The sequence below is a fragment of the Chenopodium quinoa genome, unplaced genomic scaffold (assembly GCF_001683475.1).
Source record: "Chenopodium quinoa cultivar QQ74 unplaced genomic scaffold, ASM168347v1, whole genome shotgun sequence".
Lineage (NCBI taxonomy): Eukaryota > Viridiplantae > Streptophyta > Magnoliopsida > Caryophyllales > Amaranthaceae > Chenopodium > Chenopodium quinoa.
This window is the reverse complement of record NW_018742917.1, coordinates 12186-32500: the sequence shown is the minus strand read 5'-3', so window position 1 is coordinate 32500 and position 20315 is coordinate 12186. Positions and strand designations below refer to the sequence as shown.

General features: G+C 38.3%; 1 protein-coding gene and 1 long non-coding RNA gene across 2 annotated transcripts; both read right to left on the bottom strand.

The window, feature by feature from the left end:
• Positions 1-3098: 3098 nt before the first annotated feature.
• On the bottom strand, positions 3099-3921 carry LOC110728312 (horcolin-like). Its single transcript, XM_021907975.1, has 3 exons — positions 3721-3921; positions 3262-3528; positions 3099-3155 (listed from the first exon to the last, which is right to left on the bottom strand). The coding sequence occupies exons 1-3, from the start codon at positions 3919-3921 to the stop codon at positions 3099-3101; spliced, it is 525 nt and encodes a 174-aa protein (XP_021763667.1).
• Positions 3922-15108: 11187 nt separating this feature from the next.
• On the bottom strand, positions 15109-18056 carry LOC110728313. The gene is made up of 2 exons (XR_002512656.1): positions 17337-18056; positions 15109-15286 (listed from the first exon to the last, which is right to left on the bottom strand). It is a non-coding gene; the product is annotated as an uncharacterized LOC110728313 (long non-coding RNA).
• Between the last annotated feature and the right edge of the window lie 2259 nt (positions 18057-20315).

Below are 20315 nucleotides of genomic sequence, written 5' to 3'. Positions count from 1 at the left end.
CAAAAGATTTATGGATAATCATGCAAATAGTTTAGCATTTAAGCTAATAGTTTCACTTTTTTTTCTTTGGAAACAAAGCAAACAAGCAAATTTATTTAAGGAAGACTCTCATCTCAACATAACATTTACTCAAATGTGTTAATATGTGAGCAACCTCATTTCTCTCGTTTGTTGCTCTTGAGATGATGGTATAGTTTAGTATTGTCCGTCTTCAATATAATTCTATTGAGACCTGCTTCAATTGCGATTTGCAAAGCATTCCTTGCAGCCAGCGCCTCACTAACATCAATTGCAAATTTGCCCTGCAACCTGCAACAAGTAGCGAGCAGAACATCACCTGTAGTGTCACGAATAACACCCCCAGACCAAATGAAATATCCTCCAAGCAGGCTGCATTGGTAATCAACTTGAACACCCCAATTTCAGGAGGTTTCCATCACTGTATAGCAGTTATATGAGAAACATGCGATCAGGTTGAATAATAGCTTTCTCATGCTCACCAATTATGCCCATAGCTCTCCGGATTGTATCTTCAGTAGCCACATCTTTCTTACATAGGAGAAGCCCAGAGATACTTCCAAGCCTGCAAATTACACATATTGGATGAAGAGGCAACTATATATTAGCAATTTTCAACTATATTAGCTCAAATAACACTTGAACTAATAGGTTGTAGCACTTGTATTAAAACTCCAAAGCATAATCGATAATTTAACTATGTTTACTTTCATTAACTTATGAGTCTAACTGACAGCAAGGCAATCTCCTTCCACAATAATACTTCTCCAGCCCAAGTCATACGCAAATTTCATACCCCATATGATAGCCAATAGCTTCAGCTACATTTGTCTCCCATCACTCGATGCCCTGCACCACAAAACATCCTTATTATAGTTAGGCAACACTGCCCCCAGACTAGTCCCTAACTCCCCTACAACTCCAGCATCAACACTCAGCTTTCCCCACCCCTCATCAGGTGGTGACCAGGCTATAAGAAGGGGCATACCAGCACCCCTCTTTTAATTGGATTCATTGAGGCATTTTGTCAAACACTTAGTGTGCATTAAGAAATCAACAACAATAATTGAATAATCAAAATTAATTCAATGTAAAGTAAAAAAAAATAAACAAATTCAGGCTGAAAAACAAGAAATATTAAAATTCAATTGCAATTTGATTTAAAATTGAAGAAAAACAAGAAATATTAAAATTGAAATTTAATTCAGATATTTATAAAAAAGACATAAAACGTCTTGCCTCAGAAGCTGATTCAATGGAGTATCAAAACCTCGAAAAAGCTCGAAATTCCCTTTAATGGAGAATACAGATCATTAGCTTCAATGAAGCAAAGCAATTGTTAACGAAATTACAAATGAACGCTCCAAATTGATAGGATATATGATCCGATAAACGTAGAAAAAAAAATTAAACCCTAAAAATCGAATAATACCAAATTTACAATAATTACCTCTATAGTTAAGAAATTGTGCAATTAGTTTAGCAAATTATTGAAGAATTGTTTAAATTATAGCAAAATCAAATCGAGTTGTTGATTGAGGTAAGAAAGCAAGAAAATGGTGGAGGAGAACAAAAATGGCGTCCGTTAGAATGAAACAGAAAGGAGCGGAGGAGAGAGAAAATCGCGGAGGAGAGAGAATTCGCGTCTGAATAGATCACAGCCCTCGATATAGCGCGCGCCCCTCATTAGATGCGACAATTAGTTCCTAGTTCCTATTGTATTATTGGTTCTCATTTTAATATTGCACTAAGAAACATACTACAATTCATCTCCACTCTTGTAATATATCATCCAAATAACAATAAAAATAAGAATTTTTTGTAAATATTTTAATATCTGAAAAATAAAAATCACAAAAGTTTATCATTTAAAGATGGGGGGAAAGATAAAAGGGTCTTCACCATCAAATTAAATATCAATGTATCTTTTTTTTTTTAAATACAACATTTTTCTTTTTTATTTTAAAAAAATAGTAAATACCACATTTTTTTAAATAGTAAATACAACACTTCTTTTTAATAATGATTTATTCATAAACCAAAAGTCATACGACATCTACAAAGATATGACCGTTGTTGTAAATCGTACATTCTGCATACCCTTTTTTAAATCGCTATGATTTACGACTTTTTTCTGTGATGGGTCTATTGTTTTGTTGTAGCTGTGAAGAAAAATTTCCGTCGGATTTGTCTGATTATAATTGAAAGATTAAACATTTTTTCGATCCCACACAAATTTTTATCCATGAAAGCAACTCTACATTAACCCATCAAACAAAATAGCAAATACTCCGATCCCTCAAAAAAGGAAAGAAATAAAAACCTTATCTTCTGAAGGAGAAAAATCCTCCTAATTAAACAAGAAGAAAAAACCTTTCTTTGAAGGAGAAATGTTTCTCCTATTAGGGAAGAGTTCTTATAAACCTAAAACAAACAAAAATCAAGATAAAAAGCACACAATAAACAAAGATTGAGGCTTTAATATCCAGCTGTGAAAACTGATGAAAGCCCATAAAAAAATTCAACAATGGAGGCTAGCATTTTAACTTGCATGTATTATTGTTGAGGCTAGTTCCTCAAATTGATGGTTTGCTCCTGACAAAAAAATTGATGGTTTGTTGTAAATACAACACTTCTTACATTGTTAATATATTACATCATTCTCTAATACTTATATTACTAATATGTAAAAATAAGTAAAATAAATAAATTTGATATATTAATAAAAAAAAATCGAGACGAATGTAACATGCCACCTGACTATATTTTTTCTTAGCTATAAGTCATTAAAGCTGGTCAAAATGGAATTTATGAATAATATAAAAGTCAAAATGTTCTATTTTATAAGAGAATGGAGGAAGTATTACAAAAGAGGGGGAAAAATAAAATAGATCTTCACTATCAAATAGCTATGAGGATTTGATCACATGACCTTTAAAACATGAGACCAAACCCTTACCACTAAGACAAGAGCCATACATGATTATTATTTCCTCTGTTTTTTTAGTTACATCACTTTTTCCTAAAAGGAAAGTTTTAAATTAAATGCATCATTTTCCTTTTTAACTAATAAATTACATTTATATCTCTCCTATCACATGGCCCCATTTATTTTTTCTCTTTACTCTAAAAATTGTCTGAAAATACGTGATACCAAAAGTGATACAACTAAAAAGGACGAACTAAGATTACTTTAAAAAGTTGGAAAATGCAAAATAACTTAAACTTAGAAAATGGTCTAACCTTTTTAAAACAAACACCTATTGATCGAAGATAGTAGCCATCATGTCTTCCATAAATTTCAACGATAGTACCATCATCCCCTCCGGAATCTGGAGTTGAAAAACTGCAACTATGTCTAACATCTCTTTCTTGTCCGTATGGTCCGTATCCACCCTCACATAAGTTGGTGTGTATTCTTAAGGACGCGATTACATGATCATGGCTGTGCACATAAATCCCACATCTGCCGCTTATTTGTGTTATATATTCATCAGGCTTCAGAGTAATCTGCACATCATATGACAATAATGAATGGTTTTATAAAAGCCAAGCTAAGTTAATTGATAATAAGGATGAAAACTTGAGACTAATTTATCTGTTACATTAGGATGCACATCATATAACAATAATGAATGGATTTATATAAGCTCAGTATTTCATTCTTCTGTATCATGCGTATATAATTGTAGCTGTACTTACCTTCGAACAGGCTCCGCCTCTGCCGCCAAACAATTTAGCAGTGGTTCTTCCATTACTACCTTCAAGTAAGAACCCAATTGAATCAACAATGAAACCGTAGCGAATAATAATTTCTTTGATACGTGCCCGTTCTTCAAGTATTACATTCCAATTTGGTGGACTATTGGAGCCAAATGGCCCGTGCTTCTCAATTGCTTGCATCTTAAAGAACCTTATTACTAGATCGAAATACAGCTAGTCGTACACTCTTTACTCTTAAGGCTGGAGGAAGCTAAACAGATTTATAAAGGGAAGGGCTAATAACAAGAATTTAATATATATATGTATACTCTCAAATGCATATGCAGCTAAGATTTATACAAGCTTATAAATGATTAACATATTCTATCATTGGAAAAGAAGCAAACGATAAACCCGTCGGATTTCAAAATCTAGTTAGAATGGATTCTAAACCTCATATCAATTTTTTTCAGTCAGAGGTTACTTGTGGGGTTACTTGGTCAGGGGTTACTCGGTAAGGGGTTACTTGAGGGATTTCTTGATCAGGGGTTACTCGAGGGGTTACTTGATCAGGGATTACTTGAGGGGTAACCCGGTTAGGGGTTACTTGAGGGGTTACTCGGTCAAGTTTAACTCGAGTAACCCCTGAACGAGTAACTCAAGTAACTCCGACAACTTGAGTCACCCCTAACCGAGTAACTCGAGTAGCCCCGGCCACACAATGTGGCCAGCCACACAGAAAAATTCCCCAACGATTGTTATTATGCGTATAGTGGTCTAGTGGTGAAGGCTTCATATTTTTAGAGGAAAGTCAATTGTTGAGTGAAGTTCTAATATACTATATACCAATATTGTTGATTGAAGTTGTGAAATTGTTGATTGTTGTAAAACTAATAATAAAATCTATAATATTAAAACACAATGAGACAACGTGTTAACGCCATGTATCACAATTCCCTCGATATGATTAGGCGCCACATCATCGCTATGTGTCACCCGTACGTGTCACTCTATGTGTCATCACTCTAAAAATTTTCATATGTGTAACTTTCATACTTAACTTTCCCCTACAATAATGTAACTTCTAAGTAATTGAACAATAAGCTACAATTTAATTTATAAGAAAGTAATCACATACTAATGGTTGTTGATTCCTTGGATGTTAATTTTCTAGATTTAATCCAGCTTAGCAATTAGACAATAACAATTACAAGTATTTTACTGCATCTCATCCTAAATAGCAAAATATATAAGATATAAATACTAAATACTAATCCTAAATAGCAAAATGTATCTTCTAATAATATTAGAAAATAATATCTTTTCAATCTACTAATTCTACTCCAACTCTAATTCGATTAATCACGCGTAACTTTGGATTGACGCCACTCAACCTCATGATTAAAAAACGACTCAATAAAAATAAATAAAAATAATAAAATGATGATATTGATGCCTTGGATATGCATATATATTTAGTCCAAACAATTAGACAATATGTTTTCGTTGCCAAGGTTTGGGACATGTTGCTAAACAATGCCCCAATCGATCCATGGTTACACGGGAGGAATTTTATACGTTTATGTTGCATAATATGGATGATGTTACACACTACTAGAAACAGGCCGATTTTCGACGGACCATTTCCGACGGACATGTTTTCCGTTGTAAATTTCCGACGGATTTTTATTCCGTGGGAAATTTACGACAGATTTTCTATTGAACAAAAATCCGTTGAAATTAATGGGCCTTCGAAACGTAAGGTTTCGACGGAAATAAAATCCGTCGGAGCTTTCCGACGGAATATTTCGTCGAAATAATTATTTTTCGGCGGAAATTAATTCCGTCGGAATATATTTACATAATAAAAAAAAACCTAATAAACCCGGTTTCCCCTCCCCCTAAAATGTCTATTTTCTCTCTCCTCTCCTCTCCGCCTCTCTTCTATTTCTCTCTCTCCTCTCTTCTTTCCTCTTCTCTTCTGTTCTCTTTCTACTCCATTTCTCCTTCTCCTTCCTTCTCTTTCTCCTCCATTTCGCCTTCTCCTTCCTTCTCTTTCTCAACCATTTCGCCTTTCCTCAACAACAACACAACAACCACACCAACGCGCAGCGACAACAACCACCTCAACGACAACAACAACACCAGCAGGCAGCCGCAACGACAACAACACCAGCAGGCAGCCACAATGACAACCACCACAATTGTAGATCTAGTTTTTTAAAAAAAAAATAATCAAATTCTGATTAATTTCGTATGATAATTGTAAGATAAATTATTTTTTGGGATAATTGTAATGCTATTTTATTTAATTTGTATGATAATTGTAAGATAAATTATTTTTTGGGATAATTGTTTGATTTCAATTTTTTTTTGTTTAATTTTTTCGATTTTTCGATTTTTGGATGTTTGGGTTCGGTCGTTGGTTAGGATGGGTGATTGGTTAGGGTGGGTGGTTGGTTAGAGTGGGTGGGTAGGTTTGTTCTGGGTTGGGTGGTAGGGGGTCTTGTCTGGGTTAGGTTGGGTTGGGGTGGTGGGTGGTGGTCTGGGTGGGGGGGGTTCTGGGTGTGGGGGGGTGCTGGATGGTTGGTTAGGGTGGTTGGTCATGGTGGGTTTTGGTCTGGGTTGGGTGGGTGGGGGGGTTTCGGTTCGTGGGCGTGGTGGTGGGTGGGGGGTGGTTTGGGTGGGTAGTGGTCTGGGTGGGGGTGGTGGGTGGGGGGGTGGTGGTCTAAGAGGGTGGTGTTGGGTGGGTAGTGGTCTGGGGGGGTGGTGCTGGGTGGGTGGTGCTGAGTGGGTTTCGGTGAGGTGGGTGGGTGGGTGGGTGTGGGTGGGTGGTCTGGGCAGGTGGGGGTGGGTGGGGGGGCTTTTTTTTTTATTTTTTTCTGTTGAATTTTCCGACGGAAATTTCCGTCGGAATATGCCGTTTTCGACGGAAAATTCTTCTTCCGACGGAAAATTCCGTCGGAATCCACTTCAACTCCGACGGAAAATTCCGCCGGAAATTTGCGACGGAATTATGGTTAAAGTCAAAACTAGCCCCGACAGAATGTATTCCGTCTGAATTCCGTCGGTAGGGCCTTTTCCGACGGAAAATCCCTCGGTATAAGCCAAATTTCCTACAAAGGGGTTTCCGACAATGTGTTCCGACGGAAATCCGTCGGATACAGCCCTTTTCGACGGATTTATAAGGTGTACCGACGGAATTTTTCCGTCGTAAATAAGGTGTTTTCTAGTAGTGACAGTAGATGAGCAACAACCTTTGAACGATATTACATCGTCGGATTTTTGGTAAACTCAACCACGATGCACTCCGGAAGATGAGGACATGCTTTGGTCTTGCGGCGTTCTTTGATTTCCGCTCCGGAGGATGGTTTTGACACTCAAATGTGTAATCTCTTCCACTCAAATTGTCTTGTTAAGGATAAAGTGTGCTCTTTTATCATCGATAGTGGAAGTTGCACTAATGTGTGTGCTCTAAATTTAGCCGAATCTTTGCAATTACCTATACGTAAACACCCTCATGCTTACAAATTAAATTAGTTGAATGAAGATGGAGGCATTTGGTTTCGAAATCAAGCATTGGTTAATTTTAAAGTGGGAAGTTATACGGATGAAATTTGGTTCGACGCGATTCCTATGACTGCTCTTGCTCTACTTTTAGGTCGTCCATGGCAAACCGATCGTCATGTCATCCACAATGGCAAGACAAATGAGTATTATGTGCTTATGGGTGATAAACGGTTGCTCCTCCAACCTTTACCACCAAGAAGACAGTCACCTACAAGTAAACAAGAGAGTTCTAATCATGCATGCTTGAGTTCTTGCCGTGACGAGGTGCTTGATACTACCACTACTAAGAAAGATCGACGCAACCAAGTACTACAATTGAGAAAGGATACAACATTGGATGTAGGTGATCGAGTTTGGTTGTCAATCACGGATCAAAGGCTTCTCGTGAATCATAAGGATGGTGAACCTGTGGATGAGGGTTCGTTCCAAATCATTGACAAGGTGGGGGTATGAAACCTTTAAGGTCCTATTGGGTGATGGAGTATGTGCTACCTTGTCTTCATGCGACCTAGTTCCTTGTTTTCCCAATGAAACTTGAGGTCAAGTGTTTTTTCAAGAGGGGGAGTATGATGCGTATCCAAGGCATCAATATCATCATATTATTATTTTTATTTATTTTTATTGAGTCTTCTATTAATCATGAGATTGAGTGGCGTCAATCCAAAAGTACGCGTGATTAATCGAATTAGAGTTGGAGTAGAATTAGTAGATTGATAAGATATTATTTTCTAATATTTTTAGAAGATATATTTTGCTTTTTAGGATTAGTATTTAGTATTTATATCTTATATATTTTATTTTATCTTTTAGTTATCCTAATGGCATGGGATGTTTGCCTATAAATATATAGTTTTTATTTTCATTAATGAAGTCAGAGAAGTTTTGAGTTATAATTGATCAATTCGTAAGAACTGTTTTAGCAAGAGAATTGCATATGATATTTGCTGAGAAAGTCACCAATTTAGTTGTTATTTAGTCTTGGTTAGATTAAATAGCTTCATATCCCCGAATTTTTTGAAGAGCCCATATATATGTGTATGTGGGGGGGGGGAGTTTCCAAGTTCTTAGAGAGCCACGTAGGATTAAATTTTCTTAATGCGCCATGTAAGATTATAAATTTTATTTATAGCCAATTAAATGAGAGATTTGTAAATTCTTTTAGAATTAAATAATTCAATGCTACTCTGATGTACTAATTATTATTATTATTATTATTATTATTATTATTATTATTATTATTATTATTATTATATCAAAAACAGACAAAATCATACAACCTACAATATTATTATTATTATTATTATTATTATTATTATTATTATTATTATTATGAAAAATAACATAAACCTACAAAATCAACCGAATTACAAGAAATTAGTGGGAGCTTATCATTATTACTAGGGTAATATTATTATTTTTATTTTACCAAAGCATTTCTTTACTTGGAATCGAGCAGTGGAAAAGCTAGTGAGGAATGCTTGATCACAGATACACAGTGCTACATTTTGTCTCAAAGCTATGATACGATTCATAAGGCAGTTAATTATAGCAACATGGTGGTACATGGTGTCATAGTGATTAATAGAAAAGGGATTGAGAAGATAATGTAATCAAAGTGAAAAGAGTCCCTATAACCCCCAAAACAGTTAAATTAAATGTTTTAAGGTTGAGTATGTTACAAAAATCAACTGAAAGTGGGAAAGGAATTACGTAGTATGGAGTATTAGATTAATTGACATAATTTTGTATACTACTTCCGTTACATATGATGAACAAATTTTGGGTATTATTTGTGAAGTATAAAAAATTGAAAAAATTGGTAAAAATAATCTCAACTTTCACTCATTCGCTTTAAATAATCTCAACTTTTAATTATTTTTAAATAATCCGAAATTTAGTGGTCATTCGCTTTCTTTGTTCCAACCGTTTATTAACTAGTTATAACAGGTTTTTGGGACACGTGACATCACGTGATTAGTTTTTTTTTTTTAATTAGTTTAAAATAAAAATACAAAATTAAAACCAGCCACTTGCACCTCCTTTTCTCCACCACTGCCGCCACCCCCACTCTCCCATAAGCACCACGAATACCCTCATCCTCTCCTTCCCCAGCACCTCCGACCACTACACTCCCCTTCCCCGGCCCCAAAATGATTGCCCAGCCACACCACCCACGTACCCTCCCCATCCAGCCCTCGACACAACGCCCTCCCCTAGCCAAAAAAACCTACCCCTCTCCTTTACCAGCCTTAAAACCACGCCCTTCCCCTTGCCCAACCTCGAAATCACCCCACACACCTTGCCCAACCCTAAAACCATCCTATCTCACCTTCCCTAGCAACGAAACCACCCTCTCCCATCAATTAACCACCGCCCTTCTTCTTTCTCTCTCCCTCTCCATTTTTGCACTTTTGGTGCAAAGGTGAGGTCGTCAGCAGTTGGGTAAGGCGGGGAAAGGAAGAAGGGAGGTGGTTTGACATCATTAATGGTTAAGTGGTGGCGGCTAGAAGATCCGGTGGTTGGGATAGAGGCAAAGGGTGGTGGTGGTATTGACTGAAGTCAAAGAAGAGAGATAAAAAATAAATAACTTAGTTAACCTGTTATCAGTCAACTAGGCCCAAAGAAAGAGAATGACCCTTAAAGTTTGGATTATTTAAAAAGTAATTTAAATTTCGAATTATTTAAAGTAAATGGGCGAAAGTTAGAATTATTTTTACCAATTTTTCCTTTTTGATAAGGTGATATGACTATAACCTATCATTTTCCTAAGTGATTTGAAGCCTGAATAAGTTATTCTTTAGTCGTCTACTTATAGAGGCCTATTCATTACTGGTTAGGTATATCCACAAATTCTTAGCTACATACTAGTGCAGCTTGCACCAGCCATATATTTATGAACATATTGTACTTCAAAAATGAACATACGTTTTTGTTCCCTTATATCTTAACTTTCTCTCTCTTTTTCTTTCTTACCTCTCTATTAATTTTCTCTCTCCTCAGTTATCTTCTCATTTCGAAACTTTCTCTCTCCTCATTTTTTCCTTTCCTTATAATTAAGTTGAGTAATTTTTTTTTTTATTAACTCACTTTCCTTAAATTATTAAACTTCTTTGTCCTTATACTTTGGGCATTCTCCAATTTATCACCATTGTAGCAATCTCCATCGTTATCATCTTTGTCACGGTCGTGAATCATCAGGTAATTTTGAGGGTTTTTTTTTTGTTTATAAATATGTATATGTTATAAAATTGTTGATTTCTATCAATTTTTTTCATTTGTTATTCCTAAGTTGTTATATATGTTATAGATTGATAATTACCGTCTTTATGATGAACAAAGAGCAGCTTAACCATGATAAGTTCGATAGACAAGATTAGATTTAAGGTGAATAATCAAATTTTTAGAGTTAAAATATTTACAATCGAACTTGAGTATAATTTCTGTAAAAATAAAAAATAATAAATAAATAAAAAAAAAATGAACGCGTAGTACTTTGAAACTGAACATTTAGTACAAATGAACATTTTATACAATAAAAATGAACATTTAGTACATAAAAAATGAACAAACTTTAACGATTTATTTTTTGTTAATAATTAAATCCAATGAAATTGAACCTATATGAAAATCATATTTATTTTTAATATACTAAATGTTCATAATTTTTTTAACGTGTTCATTTTTTTAGGTGTTCAGTTTTTAATAATAAATGTTCATTTTATTTAATGTGTTTATATATTTTGATGAAATGTTCATTTTATTAGTTATGGTCAAGCTATTCTATCATTGTATGATAAATGCTTCATTTTTAATATATAAAATGTTCATATTTTTTTTGACGTGTACACTTTAAAATACTAAATGTTCATTTTTTTTTACGTGTTTAAATTTTAATACGTTCATTTTTTTTACGTGTTCATAGTGTTTTTTTACTAAATGTTCGTTTTAAGGCCGTGGTCCAACAAATATGATAGTTATATTCATTTTTAATAAGAAACATGGAAACTATCGTAAACAATCCCACCTTTTGAAATTCCAGAAACAATCCCACCTTTGACAGGGATCTTCCATTAACAATCCCTGACCGGTCGGATTATTGTTTTCTTAGGTTATAAGACACGTGTCGGATTTTAATAGGTTTATTCTAATTTTTAATAATAAAAAAAAACAAAAAACAAAACTATAAAAAAAAAAAAAAAAAACAAAAACAAAAACCCCCAGCCCCGCCACTGCACTCCCCTCCCCATCCCCGCCCTTGCTTTCCTCGGCAACCCAACCTACCCCTCCAAAGTGCCGGAACTCAACCCCATAAACCCGAATAGCAGCCCCCAAAACCACCACCCTCAGGCCCGAAAACACCACCCTCAGGCCCGAAACCACCACCCTCATCCCAGAATCCACGCTTTCAATTACAATGCAACGATTTCCGTCGTATAATCCTCGCCATATATCCAACCATATTCTTTCTCGCAATCCTTATATTATTCCTTAAACGAAAAATTCGAACATCCAAATTCAAAAAATGGTGGAGATTAATCTCAGATAAAGTTCACGACCATCAATTTCGCAAAGTCCCGGAGTTCAACAATAATATAATTCGAACACCCAATCCATAGTTCCTTGCGACCAGAAATCGACGACTAGGGAGTGGGGGGAGAAAAAGGTGTGGGATTTCGGGTAGGAGGTGTTTGGGCCTAGTCCATGTCCTAAGCCCAGTGTACCTAAAATGACAAAAATACCCCTCCATGGTCCAGCTCATCATTAATCATTACAAAGTACGGATTTGCCCCTAATGTGTCCACATAAATACAGGTCTTCCACCTGAAAAGTAGAACTATAAATAGCTCATCATTCATTAATAGTGGGGACTTTTCTAATTCTCTCTCCTTCTGTCTCTACTTTCTCTCTCTCTCTCTATTTTCTCTCTCTAGAAAGTACATTTGCTGACTTAAGCATCGGAGGGGTTTTCCCGGGTCACGCCCCCGGGGCAGCTAACCTTCTTTGTTTTGCAGGCCGAGCCCTCTGACGTCAAGGCGGAGCCCTCGAACATACCTTTGAAAGGCGGAGCTAAGGAACTCTTAGACAATTAGGCTTGGATTCTAGGACATCTTGATACCTTACCCTAAAACTCTCAGGAGCATTCTGTTTTCAAAAACAGGTGGCGCCGTCTGTGGGGATAACAAACAAAAAGCTATGGTGAATACTAGGCGTCCCCGAACATATCAAGATGCAACTAGAAAAGCTCATGTCCTCTCAACTCGGCATAACCATGTAGTTGAGGAAATCGTACCATGACACAAGCTCCAGTCCTCTCAGCTTGGCATTACACTTCAATCCCCGATAGCACGACGGGAGTCAGGTCAGCCCAGCCAGACCAGAGATGCAATAGAGATAATCTATGAGCGAAGAATGAGAGAAAGGACGTTGGATGCCCGGGTGATACTTAACTTAAGGAGGAGAATCCCAAGGATGGAGATGATCAACCCCGAGGAGGCCCAACCCGAGTCGACTTCCAGCATGGCTTAACTCGATATCGTGATACCCCCACTCATTCGGATACTTCACGTCAAAGAACATCTTTCAGCATGTTTGGCAAAAGGCGTAGCCAAGGAAAATAAATCAAGTGAAGGTCAGAAATTCAAAACAGCACAGGAAGGACAAGCTCTCGGCTCTTGGTCCCCCAGCACTCACCCCAAGCTCTCGACACTTGGTCTAACTCACTAAAACATGACCATCTCTCAGCTAGGCGTCACAAGCAAGGTGTACAACTTGAAAAATTCAAAAAGAAGGGACAACCGAGGGATATGCTTCTATCAACCCCTCGGCATGCCTAGCCAAGGATATACTTCTATCAACCCCTCAACATACCTAGTCGAGGGATATACTTCTATCAACTCCCAACCGAGGGCTATGCTTCTATCAACCCCTCGACATGCCTAGCCAAGGAATATGCTACTATAAACCCTCGGCATGCCTAGCCGAGGGCTATGCTCCAATCAACCCCTCGGCATGCCTAGCCGAGGCTAGGCTTCTATCAACCCCTCGGGCTTACTTCTATCAATCCCTCAACATGCCTAGCCGAGGGATAAGCTACTATCAACCCCTCAGCATGCCTAGGCGAGGGCTATGCTCCGATCAAATCCTCGGCTCGGCATGTCTAGCCGAGGGCTATGCTTCTATCAACCCCTCGGCATGCCTAGCTGAGGGCTATGCTTCTGAGGGATATACTTCTATCAACCCCTCGGCATGCTTAGCTGAAGGCTATACTACTATCAACCCTCGGCATGCTTAGCCGAGGGCTATACTACTATCAACCCCTCGGCATGCCTAGCTGAGGGATATGCTTCTATCAATCCCTCGACATGCCTAGCTGAGAGATATGCTTCTATTAACCTCTCGGCATGCCTAGCCGAGGGCTATGCTTCTATCAACCACTCGGCATGCCTAGCCGAGGGCTATGCTTCTATCAACCACTCAGCATGCCTAGCCGAGGGATATGCTACTATCAACCCCTCAATGCCTAGCCGAGGGCTATGATTTTATCAACCTTTTGGCATGCCTAGCCGAGGGCTATGCTTCTATCAACCCCTCAGCATGCCTAGCCGAGGGCTATGCTTCTACCAATCCCTTGGCATGCCTAGTTGAGGGCTATGCTAAGATGAAAGCACTCCTTTTGAAAATGAACCTTACAAGATCAAGGAGATCACTCACTCGAGGGTTTTTCGCTCACAAGTTTCAAATGGCAAGGCCCTCAGCTCTCCCTCCCTATCAATCATAAATACTTATATGGCCGAGCCGAAAACCGACATGCTTGGAATGACAACTTAAGAAGGTTTTGTGTCTGAGCTACTTCTCATCTTGCAATGATGCCCTAGGGGAAATAAGAGCTAATGCTAGGAGATCTTTCTTTTAATAGCACCTCAATGTAAGAGTTAAAGTTTATTAATTAAGAAAATCCAGCTACTGGAAAAGTCACCATCATTACTTATATAGTCGCTCAAAGCTCTAAAAGCTTAAGAGCTCATTCTCTTCTCAAAAATCACCGAGCCTCCCTACATGCAGGATTCAACAGGTCGCTAAGCTGACATTGCCAATAACTAGTTTGTTCCAATGTTTAGGGCAAGATGCTAGCCTATACTCAATGTTTGAGATAGTGACCTGGTGAATCGCTGAAATAACAAAAGACTCGGTTAGCCCTCAGCTTATCCCAATAGATAGGATAGCCTAGCTCTCATACATCTTTAACTTGGGGCTCGATTAGCCCCTCATCCTATCCAAAAGTTGAGATATCCTAGCTCTCACACATCTTTAACTTGGGGCTCATTTAGCCCTCAACATATCCCAAAAGTTAGGATGGCTTACTTCTCATACATCTATAACAAAGGGCTCGTTTAGCCCCCAGCTCATCTCAGTCTATCTCAAGATTTGGGATAATGTACCTCTCTTATAACAATAACATAGGGCTCGTTTAGCCCCAGCCTATCCCATGGTCGGAATAGCATACCTCTCATATATTTTCATCAAGAGGCTTTCTTCAGCCCTTAGCCTATCTCAATGTTGGAAATAGCATATCATTCATTCATTATTTTTAACTAGGAGCTCGTTTAGCCCTCAGCTTATCTCAAGATTTGAGATAGCATTCTGCTCAGCTCTCATTTTAATATGGGGCTCATTAACCCTCAACTATCACAATATTTGAAATAGAGGTATGCCCAGCCCTCACTAAAGTGTTACTCGGTGCTTAATTTTAGCCCCTTGGTACTTCGAAATTCATGAAGAATCATCAAAAAGAGTAAACCGCAAACCAACAAAGAGAAATGTCAAGCGAAAGGGCATGAATATATTACAAAGTCAAAATAAAAGTCTCATACATAGAAGGGATGATGCCAAGTACAAGTCAACATATCCAAATATATCACAAAGAAAGTTAAATGTCTAAACATCAAGGCCGGAGGATCTCTTCAATGCAAGTCAAGCGCACCCCGGGGACCAATTCCTACAACATCAACAAAATTTAAAAGTTAGAAATAAACATCAAGCCAAGCCGACAAAACATTCAACTTAATCAACAAGAAGAAAAAGAAAAATCTCTTGGGTTTGTGATAAACTCAAAATCCAGGCATACCCCAGGCTCTCAGCGTCGCTATCCTAGGCTCAGCTCCTGGCTTATCTATGTCACCCCTCAACCTTGGGTCATTTTTTGCAAGATAATGCATGTCGAGCTCTCGGCCAACTGGCCTAGCTCGAGCACACTTTTGGTATATGAAACAAGGCCCTCGATCTAGAGTGGGCTTGGCCCTCGACTTAGAGTGGGCTTGGCCCTCGACCTATAGTGGGCTTAGCCCTCAACATGACAAGCCAAGTCCTCTGCATCTCTCAGCCTAGAAGAGGCCCTCAACTCCTCCCTCCGCTCGGCCTACTTAATAACATCTCTCAACTTGGCCTCCCTCCTCTCAGCTATTTAATGACTCTCTCAGCTTGGCCGAGCACCGCTCGGCCTATTCAATGACTCTCTCAACTCGGCCTTTCGATCATCACTCCCTCCGCTCGGCCTTTCATGAAAGTCTCCCAATACATATCTCCTGGCTTGCCTAAGTACAACAAAGGAAAAATTCCCTCGGCCTCGCCTACCCAAGGCTCCGGGCACTGTACTCTACCCCAAACGCTCGGAAATACTTCTTGCCCCTAACCTCTCGGTTTTCTTAAAAAGAAAAGTAAAAATGATAATAGCATATCATAAGATGTAGCTCTCAGCACGAATTTTCTCAAAGTACCTCCGCCTGGGGGTATAAAGTACTTGGTTTATTTCTCAAGGTACCTCCTGCTGGGGTTTTTCTCAAAAGTATCTCGACCTAGGCTATAAAAGTTCATGGGGTTATTATCAAAAGTACCTTAGCCCGGGGTATTGAGGTCTTGGGGTTATTCACAAACGTACCTCGGCCCGAGGTATAAAGTTCTTTGGGTTTTTTCTCAAAAAACCACCACCCGGGGGATAAAACTCCCTCCGCTCGGCATATCACTCACTCCTTCAGCTATCCAACACTTGCCTATCGACCCTTCGGTATTTCACTCACCGAGCTCTCGACCAATAGGCCAAACCCACGACATACTAGGTCAGGGATACCTCCCGGCATCGCTAAGGCATATCCAGCACTCAGCCAATGGCTCAGGCTCTCGGCATGGCTGGGCTCTCACCAATCTAGCATTCGGAATTTCAGTAACAAAAAAAAAAGATCAAAAAATCAACTTGAATAGTTGGACTCTTGGGCTGCATAGCGAAGCTCTTAGCTTACACAGCTAGGCTCTCGGACAATGTATGCTTGGCGAGCTCGCATATCCAAGCCCTTGGTTCTCACTACATACCATCTCAATACATATATAATTGATAGAAAAATTGAGCCCTCAATTCAAATCAGCTCGTGTGACCCAACTCTCGGCCGCACAAGCATACAGCTCCGTCTAAGACTTAACATCACTTTGAGAAAAATAAATCAAGCATCAAGCATAGCCCTCGGTGCTCCCACCTAGCTCTCGGTGTTTATACAAAGAAAAAAGGGGGAGGGGAATACTTATGCTCAGCTAAGCCTATCAACCAGCTCTTGGCACCCTCAAGTTATCTTATTGGCATGCATATCCAAAATCACAAGATAGACAAACAAGATGGAAACATGTGAATACGAAAGGCAAGAAGGATAGGTAGGGCCCTTGGCATGTAATGGAAAGAAAAGTTATTTCCTTCGGCTCTTCATTCCAACCACATCTCACAACCCTATCTCATCCCCTTAGTATCACTTTATACTATATAGCAAAATAGTTGAGTCTAATCAAACACACCGAAGGCCTACCAGTAAACCCTCGAGCGTCACAGCCGAGCAAGCTCTCGGCACGCCCAGCTTACCCCTCGGCTTGCCACTCCCCTCTCTGCTAAACAACCGACCAACCTCCTTCTCGACCGTGACTACCAGGCCTCTCGATATAATCAAGTTAAAGGGAAAAAAACAAAGAAGAAATTTTACTCTCGCAAAACAACCAAGAGATCGGCCTACCCAGCAAGACTGAGGGGCAGGCTAGCCAAGCGAACCGCATAACTGAGCCCTGGGCCCACGAGTTGCCCCGCTGCACCGCTGCCTCGTGCTATGCGCTCTATCTCAAGCTCACGCCTAGATCTCGGGTACCATGTCTCATCACCTAGCTCTCAACTGGCCTAGCTGCGTAGCAGGTCTCTCGGCACTCTTCGTACCCCCAGGATCTCGACCTTACATCCTAGCTTTTGGCAGATCTAGCTCACTCATGCTCTCGGGTATGGTCAGCGTCTTGGGTGTGCTGGGCTATCTAAGCCTTCAGCGATTCAACAATTAAAAATAAAATAAAATATAAAAAATAAAAAAAGTTAATATTGCTATCAAGTTTGAGAGCTAAGCCTATTACAATGGCCGATCACTCTCTCGGCAGTTAACCCTCCTTCGACATTTACTTAATCATCAAAGAATTTGCACAACTCAAAGATCTGCAAGCCTGAGACGATTATAAATGGTGAGGGAAAAATTGTTAAATTTCAAGGAAAAGGGAGGAGGAACATGCTCTCAGCATATTAACCACCCTGCAGCACTGGCTAGCTGTCAGCATTGACGAGTTTTCTCAGCATAGCAGCCTGCTATTCTCGGCATACCACTCACCGGTACTCCAGTTTTTAAAGAAAAAATATATGTACTCTTGGCATCCCAGCCTCCTTGGTATTCCCAAATTTAAAAAAAAAAAAAAAAAAAAAAAAAGTATAAAAGGGAAAAAGCGACTTTCGACAAGGTGACGATTGTGAGCAAAGACGATTATAAGGTTATCTCAAACCCAAGCCCTCAGAATATTTGGAAAAATTAACAACAAAGGTCCCAACTATTACTAATCTTCTTTAAAAGGGTCAACCTATTAATTAACTTTGGACAGACCCAACTATACTTTTGTTTTCTCTAAACAGTCTAGTGTGACTTGTTACCTGTTGAACCGGTAAACTTTTTAATTAAAAAAATATTTTCAGTTTTTGCCCTATTACGCATAGCCACCACAACTCCGTCCTCCGTCTCCACAACATAACCACCAGTCAACCACTTGAATTTCCACCACAACCATTTTTCTTCTAACTCCCATTTTTTCTCTCTCTCCACTACTTCCCATCCATGGCCACAACACTCAAGCCACCTCAAACTGGAAACCAACGTTTCCGCTATCCCACAACCATGGCCAATTGATGGCTACTCATCTTCTCTCTCTTTGCTTAACCTCCTCTTCTATATATCATATATGGCCATAAATTTCTCTAGGCGAAGGTTGATGAAGTTATTGTGTTGGGGGCTTTATGGTGGCGCACTAGCATAGGCAGGTCGGTTGTTGTAGGGGTGAGTTGGTGCCTTGGTGTCTTCGAATAGGTTATTGATGGGGGTGTTATTACGATGTTGTCGATGGGTAGGTTCTTGGTGACGATTTTGTCGTGGTTGAGTGGGTGGGTTTTAAACTTGCTATGGAGGTGGATGGGTTAATCGGTGGTAATTTTGCTGTGGATCTAGGCTAGCGGGTAGGTGGTGGTGGACTGGCGGTGTCATTGACAATGGTGATTTTTTTTTTTTTTTTTTGTGGAAGATGATAGTGATTTTTCTTATGTGCGTAGGTGTTTGGTAGTTATGTGGGGTGGTCTGGGTTGGTTGTTTTGTGGCTGGGGTTGCTTTGATGGTGGTGGTTTATTAATTGGTAGGGGGCATGGGGTGGTTGTGGCAATATGTAATCTATTATAATGCTGAATTTGCTCATGTATCACATAAATTGGTAGATAATTAATAACTACATAAATTCCTATTACGTAATTTAACTTTTAATATAATCCGACGAATGTTGCTTGCCACTATGCATATTGGATTGATTTATGCAATAATTTTAAGTTTTAAAAAGTTGCAACAAATTTAAGAGAAGAAGAAAAAATTGCAATATTGGAGGGAGGTTATATCGAAATCAAAAAGAAAGGGGAAAATTTTGATTTTTGTAAATTCAAGGTCACATGATATACACGAATACTAGTAATAGTTGGACCTATCTTGTTAATTTTTCCAATATTAAAAGAAAGTGGAAAAACTTCAATATGTTTGGCAGGTGAGACACGCATAAGAGACAAAAAACAGAGAAAGTGTATACCATCGTAGCTCTCGGCACTTTAATAAAAGCAAGTCTAGCCTTCTGACTACTCATCAAATATAAAAAGCAAACAACCCCTTGGTATTTCTTTTACACAAGAAAAGACAAAGAATAGAAAGAATTATTCTTTCTTTTTCTCTTTCTTTTCTCAAAAACTTTTCTGTACACCCGGTTTACACTAAAATATTAGTGTACAACAAAGAGTATATGGGTAACTTTTGGCCAATTTAGGGTAACTTTTTACCTTTTTTTGGGTAACTTTGAACCTGATATAATTTTTATGTAAATAGATAACAAGAAAAGTTTTATAAGGGTAATATAATTACTTTCAATCACTAATATTTAATTTTTAGTCATTTAAAATGTGATTCTTTACAAATAAAGCATACATAACTTATATTTGTATTGGGTTATTTTTATACATATTAGGGTAACTTTTATTTATTTAGGGGTAACTTTTGATCACTTTAGGGCAGCTTTTATAACAGATGTACAATAATTATTGTACACCCGATTTCTTATAAAGTTTGTGTTCTTTTTTCAAGGCTACCCTCTTGGCAATATCTTGGCAATGTTAGGTGAGCTCTTTGTTAAATGGGCCCAAGTGTATTCCCATAAGGTCAAATGAAGCTGTAATACTCCGTATTTTTATAATATTTTTATATAAAAATTATTTATTTTATTTATATTTATAAATTAAAATGATTCATTTCATTTTAAAAGAAACTAATTATTTAAATATTATGTAAGTGTGCATAAAATAATATGAGTCATTAGTTCAGTCAATAAAAATGTTTTGAATTGGGTTATTTTTATTTGAATGATTGGATCAACATGTTGGGAAATTA